Here is a 16,626-nt window from a genome sequence, read left to right as displayed (position 1 = left end):
TTTCCAAGACTCTGGATTTTTAGCAAACTCCTACTCTTTCCTGAGTTCACCTTCCTGAGAGGAGGGAAACTTCAGGAAATCGTGTCAGTCAGGAGTCCAGGAAAGAAAACTGTAATGTGATATAGGTCTAACCCACAGAAAGGCTGGGAACGTCTCCTTTTACAGAGGGCCCTTCCAAAAGGAAACCAACCCACTGTAAATAATGTGTCTGGGAAGAGAAGACAAACCTTTAACCATTCCCTTGCCTCTGCTGCTTGCTCCAACTGCAGCTCTCCTTGAAGCCAGGCAAAGTCACCCTCTCTACACTTCCTGGCTCTATTCTTCACCTCTGTGTAGCTCAGAGATCCCACTGTTTTGCTAATCCCACTGCCTGAATCTGGGATTAAAGTAAGATTAGCCAGGCAGATGAATGAGTGGTGCTCCAGATCCTACAGATTTGGTGCTTGTGCCTAGCCCTTCCTGCCTGCCTCATTTTCCCAACTCCACCTGGGCATCCAAGGGAAGGGAGTGAACATAGAAAGGGTCATTCTGTCTCTTCCTGATTGCCATTCCCAGGGACTACACAAAGTCCTGCTACTGATACAGAGCACGAAGCACATTCACTCATATATCTAAAGTGTTCTTAGCTCAGTGGCCTCAAATACAACAACTAACAAATGCATTTCCTCCTTTAAAAGCACTCCTTGCTCTTACTGCTTAAATCATGGACTCGAGGTGCTGCTTCTCCCGACTTCAGATTAACACTTTGAAACAAATTTCACCAGACAGGGTCTGGCTCTTAAGGGAGAGCAGGGAGTTCCTTCCAACATTATCCAAGGGGAGTCACTGGGATACCTTGTACATAGGACACTTGCAAAGCTTAGAGACCTTGAGCAGAGCATGTGTTTAATTCACCCCAAACACAACCCACTCAAATCGTGGACTGAAATGCTTCACTGAGTAAGAATGGGCTTAATCATGTGCTTAAACACTTACTGCATGAGCACTTCAGAGATTAAGATTGATGAGGTCCTTCCCCTACCTGTACCTCATGCCTCCTTTCCTCATGAAAATCTCATTTCTGAAGCCTCAAGGCTCACAAGGAGATACAGGGAACTATTTTTCAATAGGCTGCAAGTTTTCCAGCTTCCTGGCCCTGAGCACAGAAAACTTGACATTTTTTGGGGGGATAAAACAATTTTCTTACAAAGCCTCGTGGCATGAACCCCATCATGAGGTCAGAGTCCAAATCATAGAGGTCTTCCTTTAGTATTGTCGTGCAAGTCTTAGTTCCCGGGACTTACAACTCCCTTAAAAAGAACAAAAGCCAGATTTTCAGAGCTTGGCTCAGTGAAATGAAGTTATTAATGTTAATATACTTTATTGATCTTAAAGGAATACAGCATGGAAACAAAGGCCATTAACTGAGAGAAAGGCTCTGTTTACATTAGAGGTCACTCAGCACAAAAGGAGCAGATCCAAAGAGAGTTCCCCACAAGTACAATATACACAGTTCAAGTGTTTACTTTAGCCTAGACTAAGTCTGGTCCCCAATGTCATTTGGACCAAACTTGCCCATATTTTTTGACTGGAAGCTATTCCAGGGAGCCATCACTGGGTCAGATCCCCATATCCCTGCTCAGGTAGAAACACATTTGCTGTGCCCCTGGAGTGGACCATCTGGGTCAGCGTTCTCGAGGCATCTACCAAGTGTGCACCAAAACTTCTCTGCTGCCCAAACCAACACTCACCGAGTGGAGATGACCATGGGGCTCAATCCCAGACTGCTCTGTTGCTCCAAGCCAAAGCACCAAGGCCAGGAGCACTGGAGGCATTCTTGTCTCTAGGATGGCTCATTTGGTTTGGAGGTCACCAACTTTTCCTACAGTTTATAAGCCACTGTAGGGTGTAAAATTGCTGCCCAGCAGTGACTCCCACGGTAGACTAATGTATGGACTGAATCCATGAGGATCATCTATGGACTGTGTCCATAACAGTGCTTGTGGGACAGGGGATGATGTTCACCATAACAGAGGACTGCAGCACAGGGGGGATGAAAGGGTGGATGAAATCGTGCCACAGGACAAGAGTGACCAGAAACACATGCCCACAGTCTGAACAAACACGTGTCAGCCAAGCGTGGAAAGTGAACTTCTTTGCAAAGCAATGCAAAACCTGTCTTCAGCAGGACTTGTGAGGGCAAAAGATCAATAAAGAGTGAGGAAATTCAATTGCATAGACAACCCCCATCAGCCAGTCCAAGATCATAGGAGCACAGGAAATGGTCTGCTGGGTCAATGGGATGGTGCATCTCTTCCAGCTAATGGTGGTTCAACAACAACAGGGGAGGACAATCTTGAGGGGGAGCACACAAGCCTGGCCACTATTTGCAGTCCATTCACCTCACACCCTTCCTGGCATCCACAATCATTGACTGGGGATGGCAGAGCACATCCATCCCTACCTTCTCTAACACCTTTGAACTTGCTGATATTGCGTCTGTCTCACTATTTCCTGTGGTAGCAGATCCCCTGCTGTGTAAAAAAGCACTTTCTAGTATCCCTTTTAAATGGCTCCCCCACTGGTTTCTGCATCTCCCCTCATTCCAGAACTGTGAGAATTTTTAACCTCTAAAGCCACTTGTAGAAGTTAAGATTAGAAAAAACCTCTAAGATCATTCAGTCCAACCATTAACCAGCACCATCATGTTCACCACTAAACCAAGTCCTTAAGAGCCACATCCACATATTTTTTAAACACTTCCAGGGATGGCAACTCCACCACTTCCCTGGGAAGCCTGTTCTAATGCCTGAACATCCTTTCAGAGAAGGATTTTCTCTTAAGTTCCAATATGAACCTCTCCTGGTGCAACTTGAAGCTGTTTCCTCTTGTGCCATCACTTGTTTCTTGGGAGCAGAGCTCGACCCCCACCTGGCCACAACCTCCTGCCAGGGAGTTGTAGAGAGCAATAATGTTCCCACTAAACCTCATATTTTCCAGGCTGAGTTCCCCAGTTCCCTCAGCCATTTCTCATAAGACTTCTGCTCTAGTCCTTTCATCTTCTATTGTCCCTCTCTGGATACACTCCAGCACCAACCGTTTCTCACCACAGTTCTCCATCTATAATGTTTAGTCAGGACAAGAAACACCATGCCGTGATGCAAGGAGCCCCAGTGCAATGCCTTGGAGGTTCAGAGAAGTTCAGGAGAAAAGCAAATTTGACAAACAAGACCTGGGATTTTGTGATTTGTCTCCGTTGGTTTCTGTGTCCCCTCCTACCACACACAGGACACTGCAGAGAGCTGAGAACGGCTCAGTTTTTCGTACCAGCAGCTCAGTCGTGTGTATTTTTGTTGGCTGCTCCAAAGGTACATACTAGACACTGGAGTTAGCTATTAAAAATGCATTTAGCTGTTTCTGCTTCCTCAAAAATGTTCACGTCCTCGTTCCCTCCTGTGAGAAAAATCACATGCTGAGGGAGAGCCGTGCCCGTTGTGGTGAACCATCTGCCAAGTGGCGAGCACAGCTAATCCAAGCCTTTGCTGCCCTTTGTGACAGAAAGGGATGCAGGTCCCTGAGGGATGGCTTTGCTGGCTGCCACCTGAGCAGCACCACTTGAGCTGCCACCCGACCTTCCTCTGAGCCAACAAACAGATTCGGGATTACTGAAGGCACGGGACTGTCATGGAGAATCTGTTTTCGGTCCTCATCCAGCACGAATCCCAAGCCATAAGGAAACTAGAAAGCTTGTCAGGGATGGATAGATTCCCTCTAAAGCCCCAGGGCAGGGAAAGATGCAGAGGGCTGGGACTTAAAGGCTCTCTGCAAACAGGGGCTGTGCCATGGAAGGCCAAACACAGACCTGGGGGACTGAAGCTCATCACTTGTCCCCAGTTCTTACAGGGCTTGTTCAGATGCTTTAAGCACCTCCACAGCTGGCAGCGCTGATAGTGGCCTTGATCATTTAGAGAGTTCTGGAAAAAAAGGAGGCAGAGTCCCTCGGAGGACTCTGTTTAGTCCAGTCCAACTTACTGAGCTGAAACATTAGGTTAAAATACCTCTTCTTCCAGCCCCTCTTAGAAATACAGCTGAAGCAGGATCAGGCCACTCTATTTATGGGACTCTCCATTCCCCCCATTCCTTCAGCCCCAGCTGCCTGAGCCCTTGCAGCACAGGGCACGCTGGATTTCTCACAACAAGCACGAGGTCCACAGCAGGGGCCCCACGCAGTTGGGACGTCTCGGCACGACGCCAGGGCCTCTCCCCGACCCTGCACGCACCAGACACAGCTTGACTCTTTATTGGCTGACCCACAGCTGGTGGCTGGGGCTGGGGAGCAGGAGACAGACCCAAAAATCCTGCTGGAAGGCAGGCAGCCCAGTGACACTCTCGTCCCCTGAAAGCGTGACGCTGATTGCCGCAGTGGGAGTGACGGTGCTCCAGGTGTGCAGAAATAACCGTGTATCCTGAATCCCAAGGGATCCAGCTTAAAGGGGTCTGCTTGTGTTCCTTTATGCTTCTGTGCTTTCCTGCACTCAGTTACATACAGAGCATAGGGATACCTAATCCCAAACTTCCCCACCACAACCTACCCCCACCTTGAAACAGGTCCCAGTGCAATGAAACCTTCCTGGCTTCAGACTTCCAAAGGCAGCCATAAACACTGGGGATGACTAAAACGTGAACATTATGAAAAATACACTGGCAAGGACTCCAGGCTGTGAAGCTGGAAAGCCAGGTAGCTTAAAGAAGTGCCAGATATTCAACTGGTCTCCAAGATCAGCAGATGTTTTTCAGCCAAACTTACTAACTCAGATGTGTTTCCTAAATCAGAACCAGAGACGAGAATGTGTGCTGCGTATTGGGACCATATCAAGTACTTTTCCAGCACTGTTAAGATCTGTTAATAAAAAAGAAATATGGAGGGGGTTGGGTGTAGATAGAAAAAAACTAGGCCTGCCTAAAGGATTCTGGATGCTTACCTAAATCCTGTAAAAAAAGGAAAATTCCTTCCCCAAACTGAAAAGACTCAGATGCAATTAAGACAGAGATACCATCAGCCCATTTCCCAGTCTGGTATTAAGCTATTCAGCAAGAGGACTGCAGAATACAGTGGCTGCAGCTGATACAGTCTGAGCGATATTTAGGTGGTTATTTCATTTTTTTTTTTAAAGTCAATTATCTGAAAAGAAACCATTCAGCAGCTCACTTTTGAAAAGCAGCCTCCCTCACCTGGAACAAGGCAATCTGCTACAGCCCTGCAATTAAAACCTCATGCACTGGTTGCTTTGTCTCTCCACCAGTGGCTCCTTTACAGCCAGAGACACGGAGTGCATGGCTGAGGATCCTCTCTGCAACTCTGCCACAACTTTGAGGAGATTTACAGGGATTTGCACATGTTTTTCTCGCTCAAAGAGAGATTAGGTGGCACAATTAAGAGATATGCTAGGAAAGAAACTCCCAGCTTCCACAAGACATTCCCTTTGTTTGATATAACACCCATCAGTTATTCATGGGAACGCTTTAAGCTGCTGCTTAGCCTTAGTAATGCCATGTGTTATAACAAACATTACCTCTTTCCCCTCTCTGTGGTGGCAGCCACTGTCCAGTAATTTCTGGATGAATTATTTTATACCATTATATAAACTTTTTATACATACATATATATATACATACAAGCTGCCCTTTCATGTGTAAAGCAATAGGACAGTTATAAGCAGATAAGAAGAGTTGACAGCTTTTCCTGTATCATGGGAGATGGAAGAGCAAGGACTTTCTGGGTCACTGAATCCACAGGCTTGTGATGTACTTTAAAACCCTTACAGAAACTGATATCCCTCTACTTAAAAAAGAGGAAAAAGTAGTGTAAGACATTTTATGGGTAGGGATTTACTACACTGCAGATTAAAAAACAGAATCTGCCCCTTGGAAAAAGTGTTCCCAACTGCCCAACTGCCTCAGGAGCTGCTGCCAGAGATTTTTAATTCTGGGTGGATCTCTCCTTACTACATCTGCAATGCAAGGAAACCTGAGGAAAAAAAGCTGCTCTGCCTTTCAGGTGGGAGAGAGCAGGAAGGACACAGAGGAACCACAAAGGAAGGTTCTGCTCAGCAGAACCTTGCCATGGAACGTCCAGGCTGCCCACAAATCCCTGAAATCCATACCAGTCACAGCACCCACTCCAGCTGTATGCCCACCACTTGGTGGATGCCAAAGCAGAAGATGAACCTGCAGAAACCAGCTCAACCTGCAGAAACCTCCAACCTTCCCACCAGGAAGCTGCAAAGCTGGGAAGGGAAGGGAAGCAGTGTGGCCTATGGACAGTTCCTTTCTCCTTTGCTGGCAGGACTCACCTCCAGTCCTATGGGAATAAACTGAGACAGAGACCAGTGGGTGACACAATTGTCACTTCTTTCCATGACCTTGCCAGGGCTGTGGGAGAGTCAGCTGCAATAGCTAAGGAGGTCACCACAGACCTGTGCTCTCCTCCACCCAGCCCAGCTCCCAGAGCACACGGCTCTTGGGGATTCATTTACTGGAGGTTTCAGAGGGACACCTGTTGTGTTACACGGATCGATCTGGTTACAGAAACCAACCATCTGCCCCTGTGTTGGACCAACCAAAGTCTGGAAGCACCCAGACAGCGAGGAGGATTAATATTACACTTCCATCTGCACTGCAATGTGAGCTGCCCATCAGCAACAACCTGAAGATGTCTCTGAGATCCTAAATCCTACCTTGCCCTCAGAAAAATGCAAGTTATGGGAAGAGGAAGAGGAGCCATGACAATCCAATTCTCTCACAGCACAAGTCACATCCACAGAAACACTTTAAACTTGCTCTGTTTCCCGCATGGCTAAATGCAGGGAACATTAACAGGTCACATCAGACACATCGAAGTGGTGACAACGCCAATATAAAACCATTGACTGGGTCTGCACCAATGTAACAGACTTTAAAAAGTATTAAAACAGACTGTTTATTACAGCATATGATGTGTTATATTAATTTACACGATGATATATATATATATATAAAAACAGCCATTGATGATGTACAGTAAATTGGACATCAACAGGAATATTAAAACTACTGATACTCATGCACGTGACATGCATATGGGTTTTTTTTTTCTTTTTCAAAAGCAGTTTTTACACAATATAATGAAGTTACTAAGCCTTGGTCAGCTGCTCCAGCAGTTAACTCTGGACACCACTGGCGTCTGCAGCGGGAGTCCCGGGAGATCGGAGCAGAGTGCGCTCCAGAGAAGGCAGACAGATTGAACAGGAGCCCTTTTCTGGTGGGGGAAGGCTGGGGGAGGACAGGGGTGAGTTTCAAGAAGAGAATCAACAAGAAAAGGAAAAAAAAAAAACAGGCCAGAGTAGCAGGAGGAAGAAGTTCAAGATGTGGCAACAACAACAGCAGCAGAAAGGGACAAGCAAAAGCATGAAGACCACCCACACTCCCTCCCCCTTATTCCCTAAAAACTTATGACCTTAAGCTGTCGATATCCTGTATAAGACCCACAACTGGAAAAACTGGGCAAGGGAGATCCATACCCAGAAACATTAGCCTTTTTTCCAAGCCTTCTGACACCACGCGCTGGAGGCTGTTCACCACTGAAATGGCAGTGTTATGTTGGGTTTGTTTGTTGTTTTTTTTATAACAGTCTTTTATTTCCACGTAAAAGGCACTAGTATCCACCCAAGTTCTGAAGACAAGTGACATAATTTACCTTAAGTTTTAAATATTTGTATACAAAGAAAAGAAAAAAATCTGTGGAAATATGTACAAAAAAAAAAAAAAAAAAAAAAAAAAAAAAAAAGCACCTTGCTTCCAAAAGCAGAAGCAGATACATTCCACCAAGTCACCTCACTAGACGGTCGTCATGAGCTTCAGGGAGCCTGACCGAAAGCGGAGGATCTTCTTCTTGAGGTTATGGGAGGCTTTGATTTTGACAAAGGCCTTCGCCGCATTTTCATGCAGCTCCGGCGCCGTGACCGTCTGGATGGGGAGCGTCTGGACAAACTGGGACCAAATCAGGCCCCCGCTCTCGTCAGAGTCGCTGGTGGTCGTGCTCTCCCCTACGAACTCCACCTCGCTCAGGCTTGACTCGCTGTCTCCAAAGCAGTTCGTCGTGTAGTTGCTCTGCTCGTCCTCGCTCGTGTCCACCACGGTGGAGTGGAACAAGGACTCGCACTCGGCCGAGTACTCCGAGTCGCTGGCCACGTAGGCGTAGGGGCTGACGTAGGGCAGGGGCACCTGCGGGTAGACCCCCACGCCCTCCCGCCGGTTCCTCCTGGCCCTCCGCAGGGCCTCCTCGTAGGAAATCTCCGCCGACGACTTCCACCGGCGGTAGTCGGCGCGCTTGTGTTTTGGCTTGGCCACCACGACCTCTCGGCCGTGCCCGTGGGAGCGGAGGGCGGATCTGTGCAGGCCACCCTGCCGGCTGGGGGGGCCCGGCTCCAGCGGCAACCCGCTGCCTCTCTTCCCCCGGGACGAGGGCTTTTTCAGTTTCTTATTTGTATCCAACTCCTCGGGAAAGCGGCACTTCTTGCCCACCGGTTTGGTTTTCTCCCGCAAGGTCTGCGAGCTGTTCTCCAGCCCGTTGGCGAGGTGGGACCTGTGTTTCAAGGCGGAGCTTTTCAAAATCTTGACGTTGCGGGTGCCTTTGTGCAGTTTCATGCTCTGCTGCTGGGCCGGGATGTACTGGGCGTTCACCAGCAGCCCGTCGTCCAGGCTCTGCGAGGAAGAGCCCTCGCTTTTGAAATCCAGCGCGGGCCTCTCCTCGACAGCCGGCGACGAGGAGCGAGCTGCCTGCAAGCTGCTCTTCAGCAGGATCTTTTTGGGAGGCTGGCTGACCCTGTTCTCCGGCTGCAGCACCACGGGCTTCCCTGGGCTCTCTTTGGGAGACGCAGCGAAGAGCTGGCCGTTCTCCTTGGGGACATCCCCTGCTGCGGCCACCGCGCTGCGGTTGAGCTCCGGCGGTGCCGCTTTGACGCCCCGTGGCAGGTGCTTGCTCTGCAGTTCCGTCGTTGTGCCGGGCGGGAAAGCTGCCGGCAGAGGTGCCTTCCTGCTCTCCAGCTGCTCGCCAGCCGGCTCCCTCGGCCTCTGCTTTAAGGGAGAGGGTGCCGTGTGGTCCAGGGCGGGGGTCCCACCGGGAGGCAAAGACACCTGCTTGGAGCTCTTCAGGCTCACGACGTTGCCGTGAGCCACCACGGCTGCCGGCTGCCTGACGCACATGCTCCCGTGCCTCAGGATCCCTTTGGTGGGATCAGCGTTGAGGCTCGTCCTGGGTTTGTTAGTCCTTACCGCGTGAGTCTTTTTCTGGACCAGGCTTAAGATGTAACTGTCTATCCTCTTGCTGGTGGCAGGGCAGGGCGCCGGCCAGGAGCTCTGCGGGAGGAAGGTGTTGGCGGATTGTCCCGAGTCCGTTTCCGACGGGGTGCAAACGTCGCTAATATCGCCACCGAGCCTCTCCTCTTCTCGCTGGGGGTTCTCGGTCACGGGGAGAAGGAACATGGGGCTCTGCACAGCCACAGCGTGGAGCGGGCTGGGGTAGCGGTAGATGTCGTTCCCGTTTTTAGACACCAGATCGCACTGGTACTTGGGGTGTACATCTGCAACGACATCGAGGGAATTTGAGTGCGGTGTGGACAAAGAGCGACAGACAGAGCCTGCGGTCTGGTCCTCATGCTGGCCTTCCTTATTATAGTCCATCCAGCCTATGAGATCTGAAAGGCATTTTAGAAGAGTTTAGAGAGCCTGCCGGGGACAGCCGTGCCACGTTTCTAACGTGCTGCCAAGGACGCCGGTCCCATCTACGCACGCGACCCAACGCTTTAACTACAGCAGCAGCAACTTTGCAACCAAGGATGTGCCACTCACGTGACATAAAAGCAGCACTGCTCTTCTGTGGGGCTCTTTGTAACTGCATCTACGTAGGAATTTGCCCCACTACGACCACGTGGTTAAAACAATACAAATCACGGCCCTAACGAGAAGTTTTACATTGGTTTCAAACCTTTGCCCAGGTTCTTAAGAGCTTCCTATCTTACTTTCAAGCCACACAGAAGTGTGGAAGGGTCTCTCATATGTTACACAGTCAGCTGTAAAACTCACTACAGGCCTCAGCACGTATGAACTTTGTATTTTACTTCGCTAAATCCAAAGAGAAACAAGAAAAATACAGACAGGAGAACAATGAATTCTAACCTATTGGCAAATTTCACCTCTGGATTCTTCCAAGCACATCTTGGGTCAGGAAAACAATCCAGGTTTAATTTTATTGTTGTTGTTATTATCATCATTACTGTTATTATCATAATAATTATAATAATGCTAGTAATAATAACAGGTGCTCCTTTTGAGTGATAAAGGGTTCAAGAATAGTAAACAGGTTCATCTTTTCACACAAGTACAAGGAGTGCAGGTCAATCCAGCTGACATCCTAGCCTTGGCTCTGCAAAGAGAGTTCTGCAAGAGAAATCCAGTGCGTTTCAGGATGCATGAGTCAGATTTAATGGCTAAGGTGCTTACTGGGGAGGTAAGAGACCTTAAGAACAGGGCTTCAGCCCAAGCACCTAAGATTATTATTTTCTTAAGCTTAAGAAGTTGCCCTTGTCTGCTTGGGTAGGGGTACAATTTAAATGATCCCTCTAGATCTCTGCCAGTCCTGTTTTCTACCCTTGGGCTGGAAACTTCAGCCAGGGCACTCAAATTTGAATGCTCAGTGCTCATCACCTACTAAGGCTTATTTCAAAGAGGTCTCACAGGTGCTGATGAAAGGAGCTGACAGAGTTCCTGTGTGAGCAGGAGGGGAAGAACAGGGAAGTTAGGAGCATGAAGTTCCTCAGTTTTCCCACTTTTCCTAAACTGTCAGGAAATGCTAACAGAAAGACTTCTTCGAAAAATGCCAGCTTTAGACATTAAATGTGAGACAGTATGAAAAATAAGAGGTTTAGGCTTTCATGATCTGTACATAAAAATACGTATTGCAATCAGCTGGAATTCCTTGTGTATGTTTTTCTTATTATGCATGGCCCATGAAGCTCACATCCATCTTTACAACAGGGAGCATTAAATTACCTCAAGCTGCTCAAAGGGTAACTTAGAGGACTTGTCAGCATCTCAGAATTAATGTATCCAAAGCTGTGTTTTCCCACTTCGGAATTAAAAGAGCATGAATTATTCTGTACTTGAGTCACAACAAATCACTGTAAGTTAACCTTAAAGAGCGGAGTGGAAATTGGAAACACTGTGGTTGGAAGCATCCTCCACAACCCAGAATGAGCTAAGGCTTTAGAATGAGTTATGTCTGCCACCAATAATCCACAAAACAAGGGACAAAAAAGTCCTACTGAAGTGTCCTTTCTGGACAGCAGGCAGAGGAGCCCTTCCAATTTAACCATCCCACACATCAAGGCTTGCACTTCAGCCCACTGTCCAAGGAAAGTCCACAGCTCTCTGCCAAAGAGACAAATTATTTCTTCTCTGTTCATAATGTCTATTTGTCTACACTTTAGAAATGCAGGACACACCTCAGCATGGTCACCTGGGGGTTGAGGGCCATCAGCACTGACAAAAATGTCTGCTACAAACAGACTGACACGCACCCTGGCCCCTTAAAACCTGTAGCTGCCTCCTTACTCTGCGACTGCAACGAGGATTTGTCTGTGGGGTATCTTCAATTATTACAATCGACTAAAAATGCTTTCCCAAAGGAAACCACAAGAAATAAGCCGACTAATGTGTTTCTGTGCACAGGTACCACTGCCCTCTGCTGGGTGGAGCAGCTGTTATATCCTCACACGTTCTTTTCATGTGTTTGGAGTGACATATCCCCCTGACAGGCTGGAGCAGTGGAGGGCCAGCAGTCCTGCCTCGTGACCCAGGTGCGTGTGAGAGGCACTGGAATCTTTTCAGAGCATAAGGTGTCACACGAAAGGAAGGAGGGTTAATCCAACCCAGGTACTCCTGAGGCAGTATTTCCAAAGCCAAAGCCACCTCCTGGAGTATGATGCATTCCACCTGCTTTTACTATACCTGCAGATTTAGGGCGTCCATCTGAGATATTCAGTGTTGCCTCCAAAGGGCTGCAAAAGCAAGTGCTAGAATGGCAACTGGATAAACACTCACTGAAGACAGAGTTAGATGAATTGGAAAGCGATCCAGAGGCTCCGTCACTCAGCTCATAAAACCCTACAAAAATAAAGAGTTTGGATTTGTATTAGTTATGTCTACACACAGTTACCATTTGTGTCCCTAGAAAGGCAGTCAAGCTCATGTTTGAGTTGGCTTTCCTCTGTTTTCAATTAGTTACGTGATTTCATTCAGTCACCCCAAAAACAGCCCCCAGTTCAGTAATACCCTCATTGCCAAGAAGGATCCTGTTTAAAAGCAAAACACTTAAAACTAGTAAAAATTTCGAACTTTTTTTTTTTTTTAACCTTTACAAAAGTGGGGGTTTTAACCTTTACAGGGATTTTCAGATTTCAGCAATAAGGATGCAGGTTCTTTGACAGCCCACTCATAGTGTTATACTTCCAAGACAGGTTCTCCAACTCTTACTTGACTACAAATGTGTTGGGCCCAGTGCTATTCACTATTTTCCTCAAAGTTCTGGTGATAAATGTAATATTTGTGAATGACAGGAAAGAAGGAAAATGGTAAATAATGTGCAGACACATAAAACTTAATTTCCTGGTAAACTGGGACTACTCAAGAAAAAAATGGCATACCACAACCAAAATTTAAATTGCACATTTAGGAATGAGGAATGCAGGGCATGCCTACAGAATGGGATGCATCCTGGAAAACAATAATCCTGGAAAGGGCTTAGTCAGCGTGGAAAAGCAGCTCAATCAAGCTTAATGATATGGCAAAAAAAGCTAATGAGATTGTTGGATGTACAAAGAGACTAATGAACAGCAGCAGGGAAATGACTTCAGCAGCCCATACAGCACTGGTAAGAAAGACATTGGAATGGTGAGCCCAGTCCTTGAATCCAGCACACTTTAAACAGAGCTAAAAAAGCTGGAAAGAGGCCATCAAGCTATTTAGGAGCTTGGAAAAATGCCTTCAAATGAATGACTTCATGAACTTGACCTGTTTAGCTCATCAAAAAAAAAAAAAAAAAAAGCCAGGAATTATACTGTACAGCAGCTCCAAGAGGAGAAAAAGCTGTGCACTAGAAGAGACCTTTCTTTAGGGGAGAAAAGGATATTTAAAAAAAAAATCAGTGCTGGAACAAGTAAAATTCAGACTAGAAATTAGCAATGGCTTCAACAGTTGCAAGTTGGTGGATTCTCTACTTCTTAGCACTTTCAGAACAAGTCTAGATGCCTCCAGGAAAAGCTCCCCATAGTTAAATACCACTTACTGGCTTCAACACAGTTAGAACGAGATGAAATTCAATATATGGGGGATCAAATTGTTTTATTCTATGTTGCCTTCTGGCTGTAGGATCAATTTTGACACATTCCCCCTGCTGGTGGTGCTTCCTTTCAGCATTTTTTTTTTCCTGCAGTCTCCTTCCTAACATGCAGGACAATTACAACTTCTTGAGCTAATTTGAGGGTGCCCTTGAAAAGAAAAAAAAAAAAAAGCCTAAAACACTAAAAATCTAATTAAGCTTGAGATGCCCCTTTTCAGTGGTAGATGAAGTCTGCTAGTAGGAACTAATTATCAGAGTGTGAACACGCTGTAGATATTCACTGCTGTCCTACTGGAAACTACAGCATGAAAAACCACAGCCAGTTGAATTCCAGGTCCCAAGGGAGGCTCAATTTTGCCGAGCCCTCACCTGAACTTGGACGACTGTCTGTCTCAAGGTGCTCGTCTGTTGTTTTTTCCACGTCCAGGCGGAGATCACTTATTTGCTTATCCAGCTCTTGTAACTGATTTAATAAGCCAGCATCCCTCCTCCTCAAGCAGTTCTGGAAAACAAGAAGAAGACAAAGAACATCAGCTCCTTCAGGAGGGGTTCCGAAGACGGACTTCTCCATCTGAGCGTCGTGGGAGTACCTTGTCAATATTCTTTTATTAAAAAAAAAACCAAACCCACACCCTTGAACAAAGCCCTGAAATTTTAGATGGACGCTCTGGATAAAATATTTCAGTGAAGAATTATGCAGGCACTTCATCCCAGCCTCTTCCAGCCAGTTCTGCGTAAGGAACACGCTCCAGGATTTAGGAGGACCAACACGCCGCGCTGACCGCAGCTGTAACAACAAAGCCGCGTTGTGTGGCGGGGTCAGAGCAGACCTGGGCACACGAAACGGGGCTGGGCAGCTGTGCCAGCCTAGCAGGGCACGTTCAGCACCACAGTGGTGTTAGTCAAAGATCACATCTGCTCGCACAATGGGACGAAGCAGCTCTGCCAACAAGTGCCTGTAGTGTGGGAACCGCCTTGTTCTGCTGCACATTATGAGCTTATAGTGTGCCATCCAGAGAGCGAGATTCCCAGGGCTGGGATCACAGCCCTTTTATTAGTTTTGCAGTGCAGCAGGAAGGAAGAGTAATTCATCCCCTTCTCCCACTATAATTGTGTAAAATTGCTGCGAGATGAATTTTTAGGCTATTTATGAAGGTAATTTGATGGCATAAAATAAGCAATAAGCAATGATTTTGCAAGGCACTCATTAACCCACGGTCAACACAATCAGTTTCCCCGAGTGTATTATAATGCTGCTGATCCATCACCTGTTCAGCTTCATACCCTTTAATTGCTTTGGCTTTGGGGAAAGTGGAGGAGGCAGGAAGAAGGTTCATCTGCTTCTGTTCCTTTGAGTGCATCATTTGATCGGCACACAGGGGGTGCTCTGATACACTCAGTGCAAGGAGTTTTGATGATCAGAGCTGGACTAGTTCTAAGCCTGTTAAATCCAGGACAACCTTTCCCCTTTGGTGGGCCAGTCATAGAATCACAGAATCCTTGAATGGTTTGGGTTGGAAGGGACCTTAAAGCTCATCTCGTTCCAACCCCCTGCCATGGGCAGGGACACCTTCCACTAGACCAGGTTGCTCCGAGCCCTGTCCAACCTGGCCTTGGGCAAAGGGAGAGCAAATGCAAAAAGCGCTGGCGAGGCTGCTTCAAGATGTGCTGGCCTTTAAGACCATCCTCGGAGAACCCAACGTGGCGATTCCAGGTCTTCCCCCACATTTCTGCAGGAGCCGGGGCTGGCTGGCAGCCAGGCTGGAGAAGGTGATGGGTTCAAGGAGTGACTTCGCTGCGCCACCTACTGCCACCAGCGCCCCCTCCCCCAGCCAGCACCGCATCTGGTTCCCATCTCCAATGTCAAGTGCACAAATTAAAGTGCTACCACAAATCCCCGGGTTTTTTGGTCTTTTTTTTTTTTTTTTTTAAAGTAATGATTCCCTGGTCCTTCACTACGGCTCTCGGCCGCCAGCCAGACCCTTCTCAGCAGAAAAAATCATTAATTTTTATTTTTTAAAGAAGGAAATAATCCTAAATTAACTAAACCGAAAGGCTAACAGGAAAAATGAAAAGGGAGCGGGGGGCAAAGCAGCGGGATGGGGAAAAGAAGAAATCAGGGAAATAAATCACGCAATCCAACTTCTCCCTGGGTGAAAGCAAATGCTGAGCCGCGCACAAAGAGCGCCAGGCACAGCTGTACGCTATTTTCATTGAAAAATGATCTGCCGCTTCATGCCGCCCTCCGTCTCTTCCCACACAAGCTCCAAAGCGCGTCCTTCAACAAAAGCATCCCTTCTTTACGCGCCCGATGCTGCCGGTGCCCGAGCGCTCGTAACCTCCGCTCGGGGCTGGGACCCGGGAGCTGGCTCCCAACTTCCATTCATGGCAACGGTAGCGCCTCTCTTGCCTTGAATGGAAGTGGGACCGCCGGTCTGGCTCCGGGAACCGAAGGGAACTATGCGGCCACCGGCAAAACGCCGGCAAGACCCGAGCTGTCACCGGCCCGCCGCCTCCCCTGCGCCGTGACAGCGGGGCGGGGGCGCTCCCCGAGGGGGTCCCCGGCTCCTTCCTCGCCCTTCCACGGGCAGGACCCGCGGGTCACACCGACGCGCGGGGAACCGAGCGGGCGCGCATCCCTCGGTGTTCCTTTCCCGCATCCCCCGGCGCTCGCCACCCTCAATCCCCGGCGCTGCCTGCCCGCATCCCGCGGCGCCCCCCGCCCCCGCTCACCAGCTGCCTCCGCAGGAGGAGGATGTTCTCCTCCAGGAACTTCTCCTCCAGGCTGCGCGGCGGCGGCCCCTCTCCCGGCGCGTCCCCGCGGCCGCCCTGCGCCCCGGGCGCCGCTCCCGCCGGCCGCCGCAGCAGGAGGCTCTTCACCAGCAGCTCCTGGCGCTGCCGCAGGTACTCCAGCTCGCCCAGCCCGGCCAGCGTGGCCTCCAGCCGCTCCCGGGTGCGCTGCCGCTCCGCCTCCGCTTCGCCCTTCTCCCTCCAGCGCGCATCGGGCTCCCGCGGTGCCCCCGCGGGTCCTCCCGCTGCCAGTGCCGCTCCCGGTGCCGCTCCCGGTGCCGGCCCCGCCGCCGGCGCGGCGCCCGCGGGGCTCGGCTTCATGTCCGGGGAGGGGGCGGCCGCCGCTGACAGCGCTGCCCGCGGGGGGCCCGGCGCCGCTCAGAGCCCCGCAGCCTCCGCCGCCGCCGCCGCCGCCGGTCGCG

General features: G+C 49.0%; 1 protein-coding gene across 4 annotated transcripts; it reads right to left on the bottom strand.

The window, feature by feature from the left end:
• Positions 1–1,326: 1,326 nt before the first annotated feature.
• Positions 1,327–16,540, bottom strand: DACT1 (dishevelled binding antagonist of beta catenin 1). 4 transcript variants are annotated; one of them, XM_050336245.1, is made up of 4 exons: positions 16,148–16,540; positions 13,784–13,916; positions 12,025–12,180; positions 1,327–9,713 (listed from the first exon to the last, which is right to left on the bottom strand). In XM_050336245.1, the coding sequence occupies exons 1-4, from the start codon at positions 16,523–16,525 to the stop codon at positions 7,855–7,857; spliced, it is 2,526 nt and encodes an 841-aa protein (XP_050192202.1). In that variant the 5' UTR covers positions 16,526–16,540; the 3' UTR covers positions 1,327–7,854. The 4 variants fall into 4 exon arrangements, with proteins under 4 accessions (XP_050192202.1, XP_050192204.1, XP_050192203.1 ...); XM_050336247.1 differs by having other exon boundaries at positions 1,327–9,599; XM_050336246.1 differs by having other exon boundaries at positions 12,118–12,180.
• Between the last annotated feature and the right edge of the window lie 86 nt (positions 16,541–16,626).

Source organism: Myiozetetes cayanensis, unplaced genomic scaffold (assembly GCF_022539395.1).
Source record: "Myiozetetes cayanensis isolate MyiCay16 unplaced genomic scaffold, myiCay2020 scf6-25, whole genome shotgun sequence".
Lineage (NCBI taxonomy): Eukaryota > Metazoa > Chordata > Aves > Passeriformes > Tyrannidae > Myiozetetes > Myiozetetes cayanensis.
Note: the sequence above shows the minus strand (reverse complement) of the source record. Positions and strands in the feature narration are given on the sequence as shown.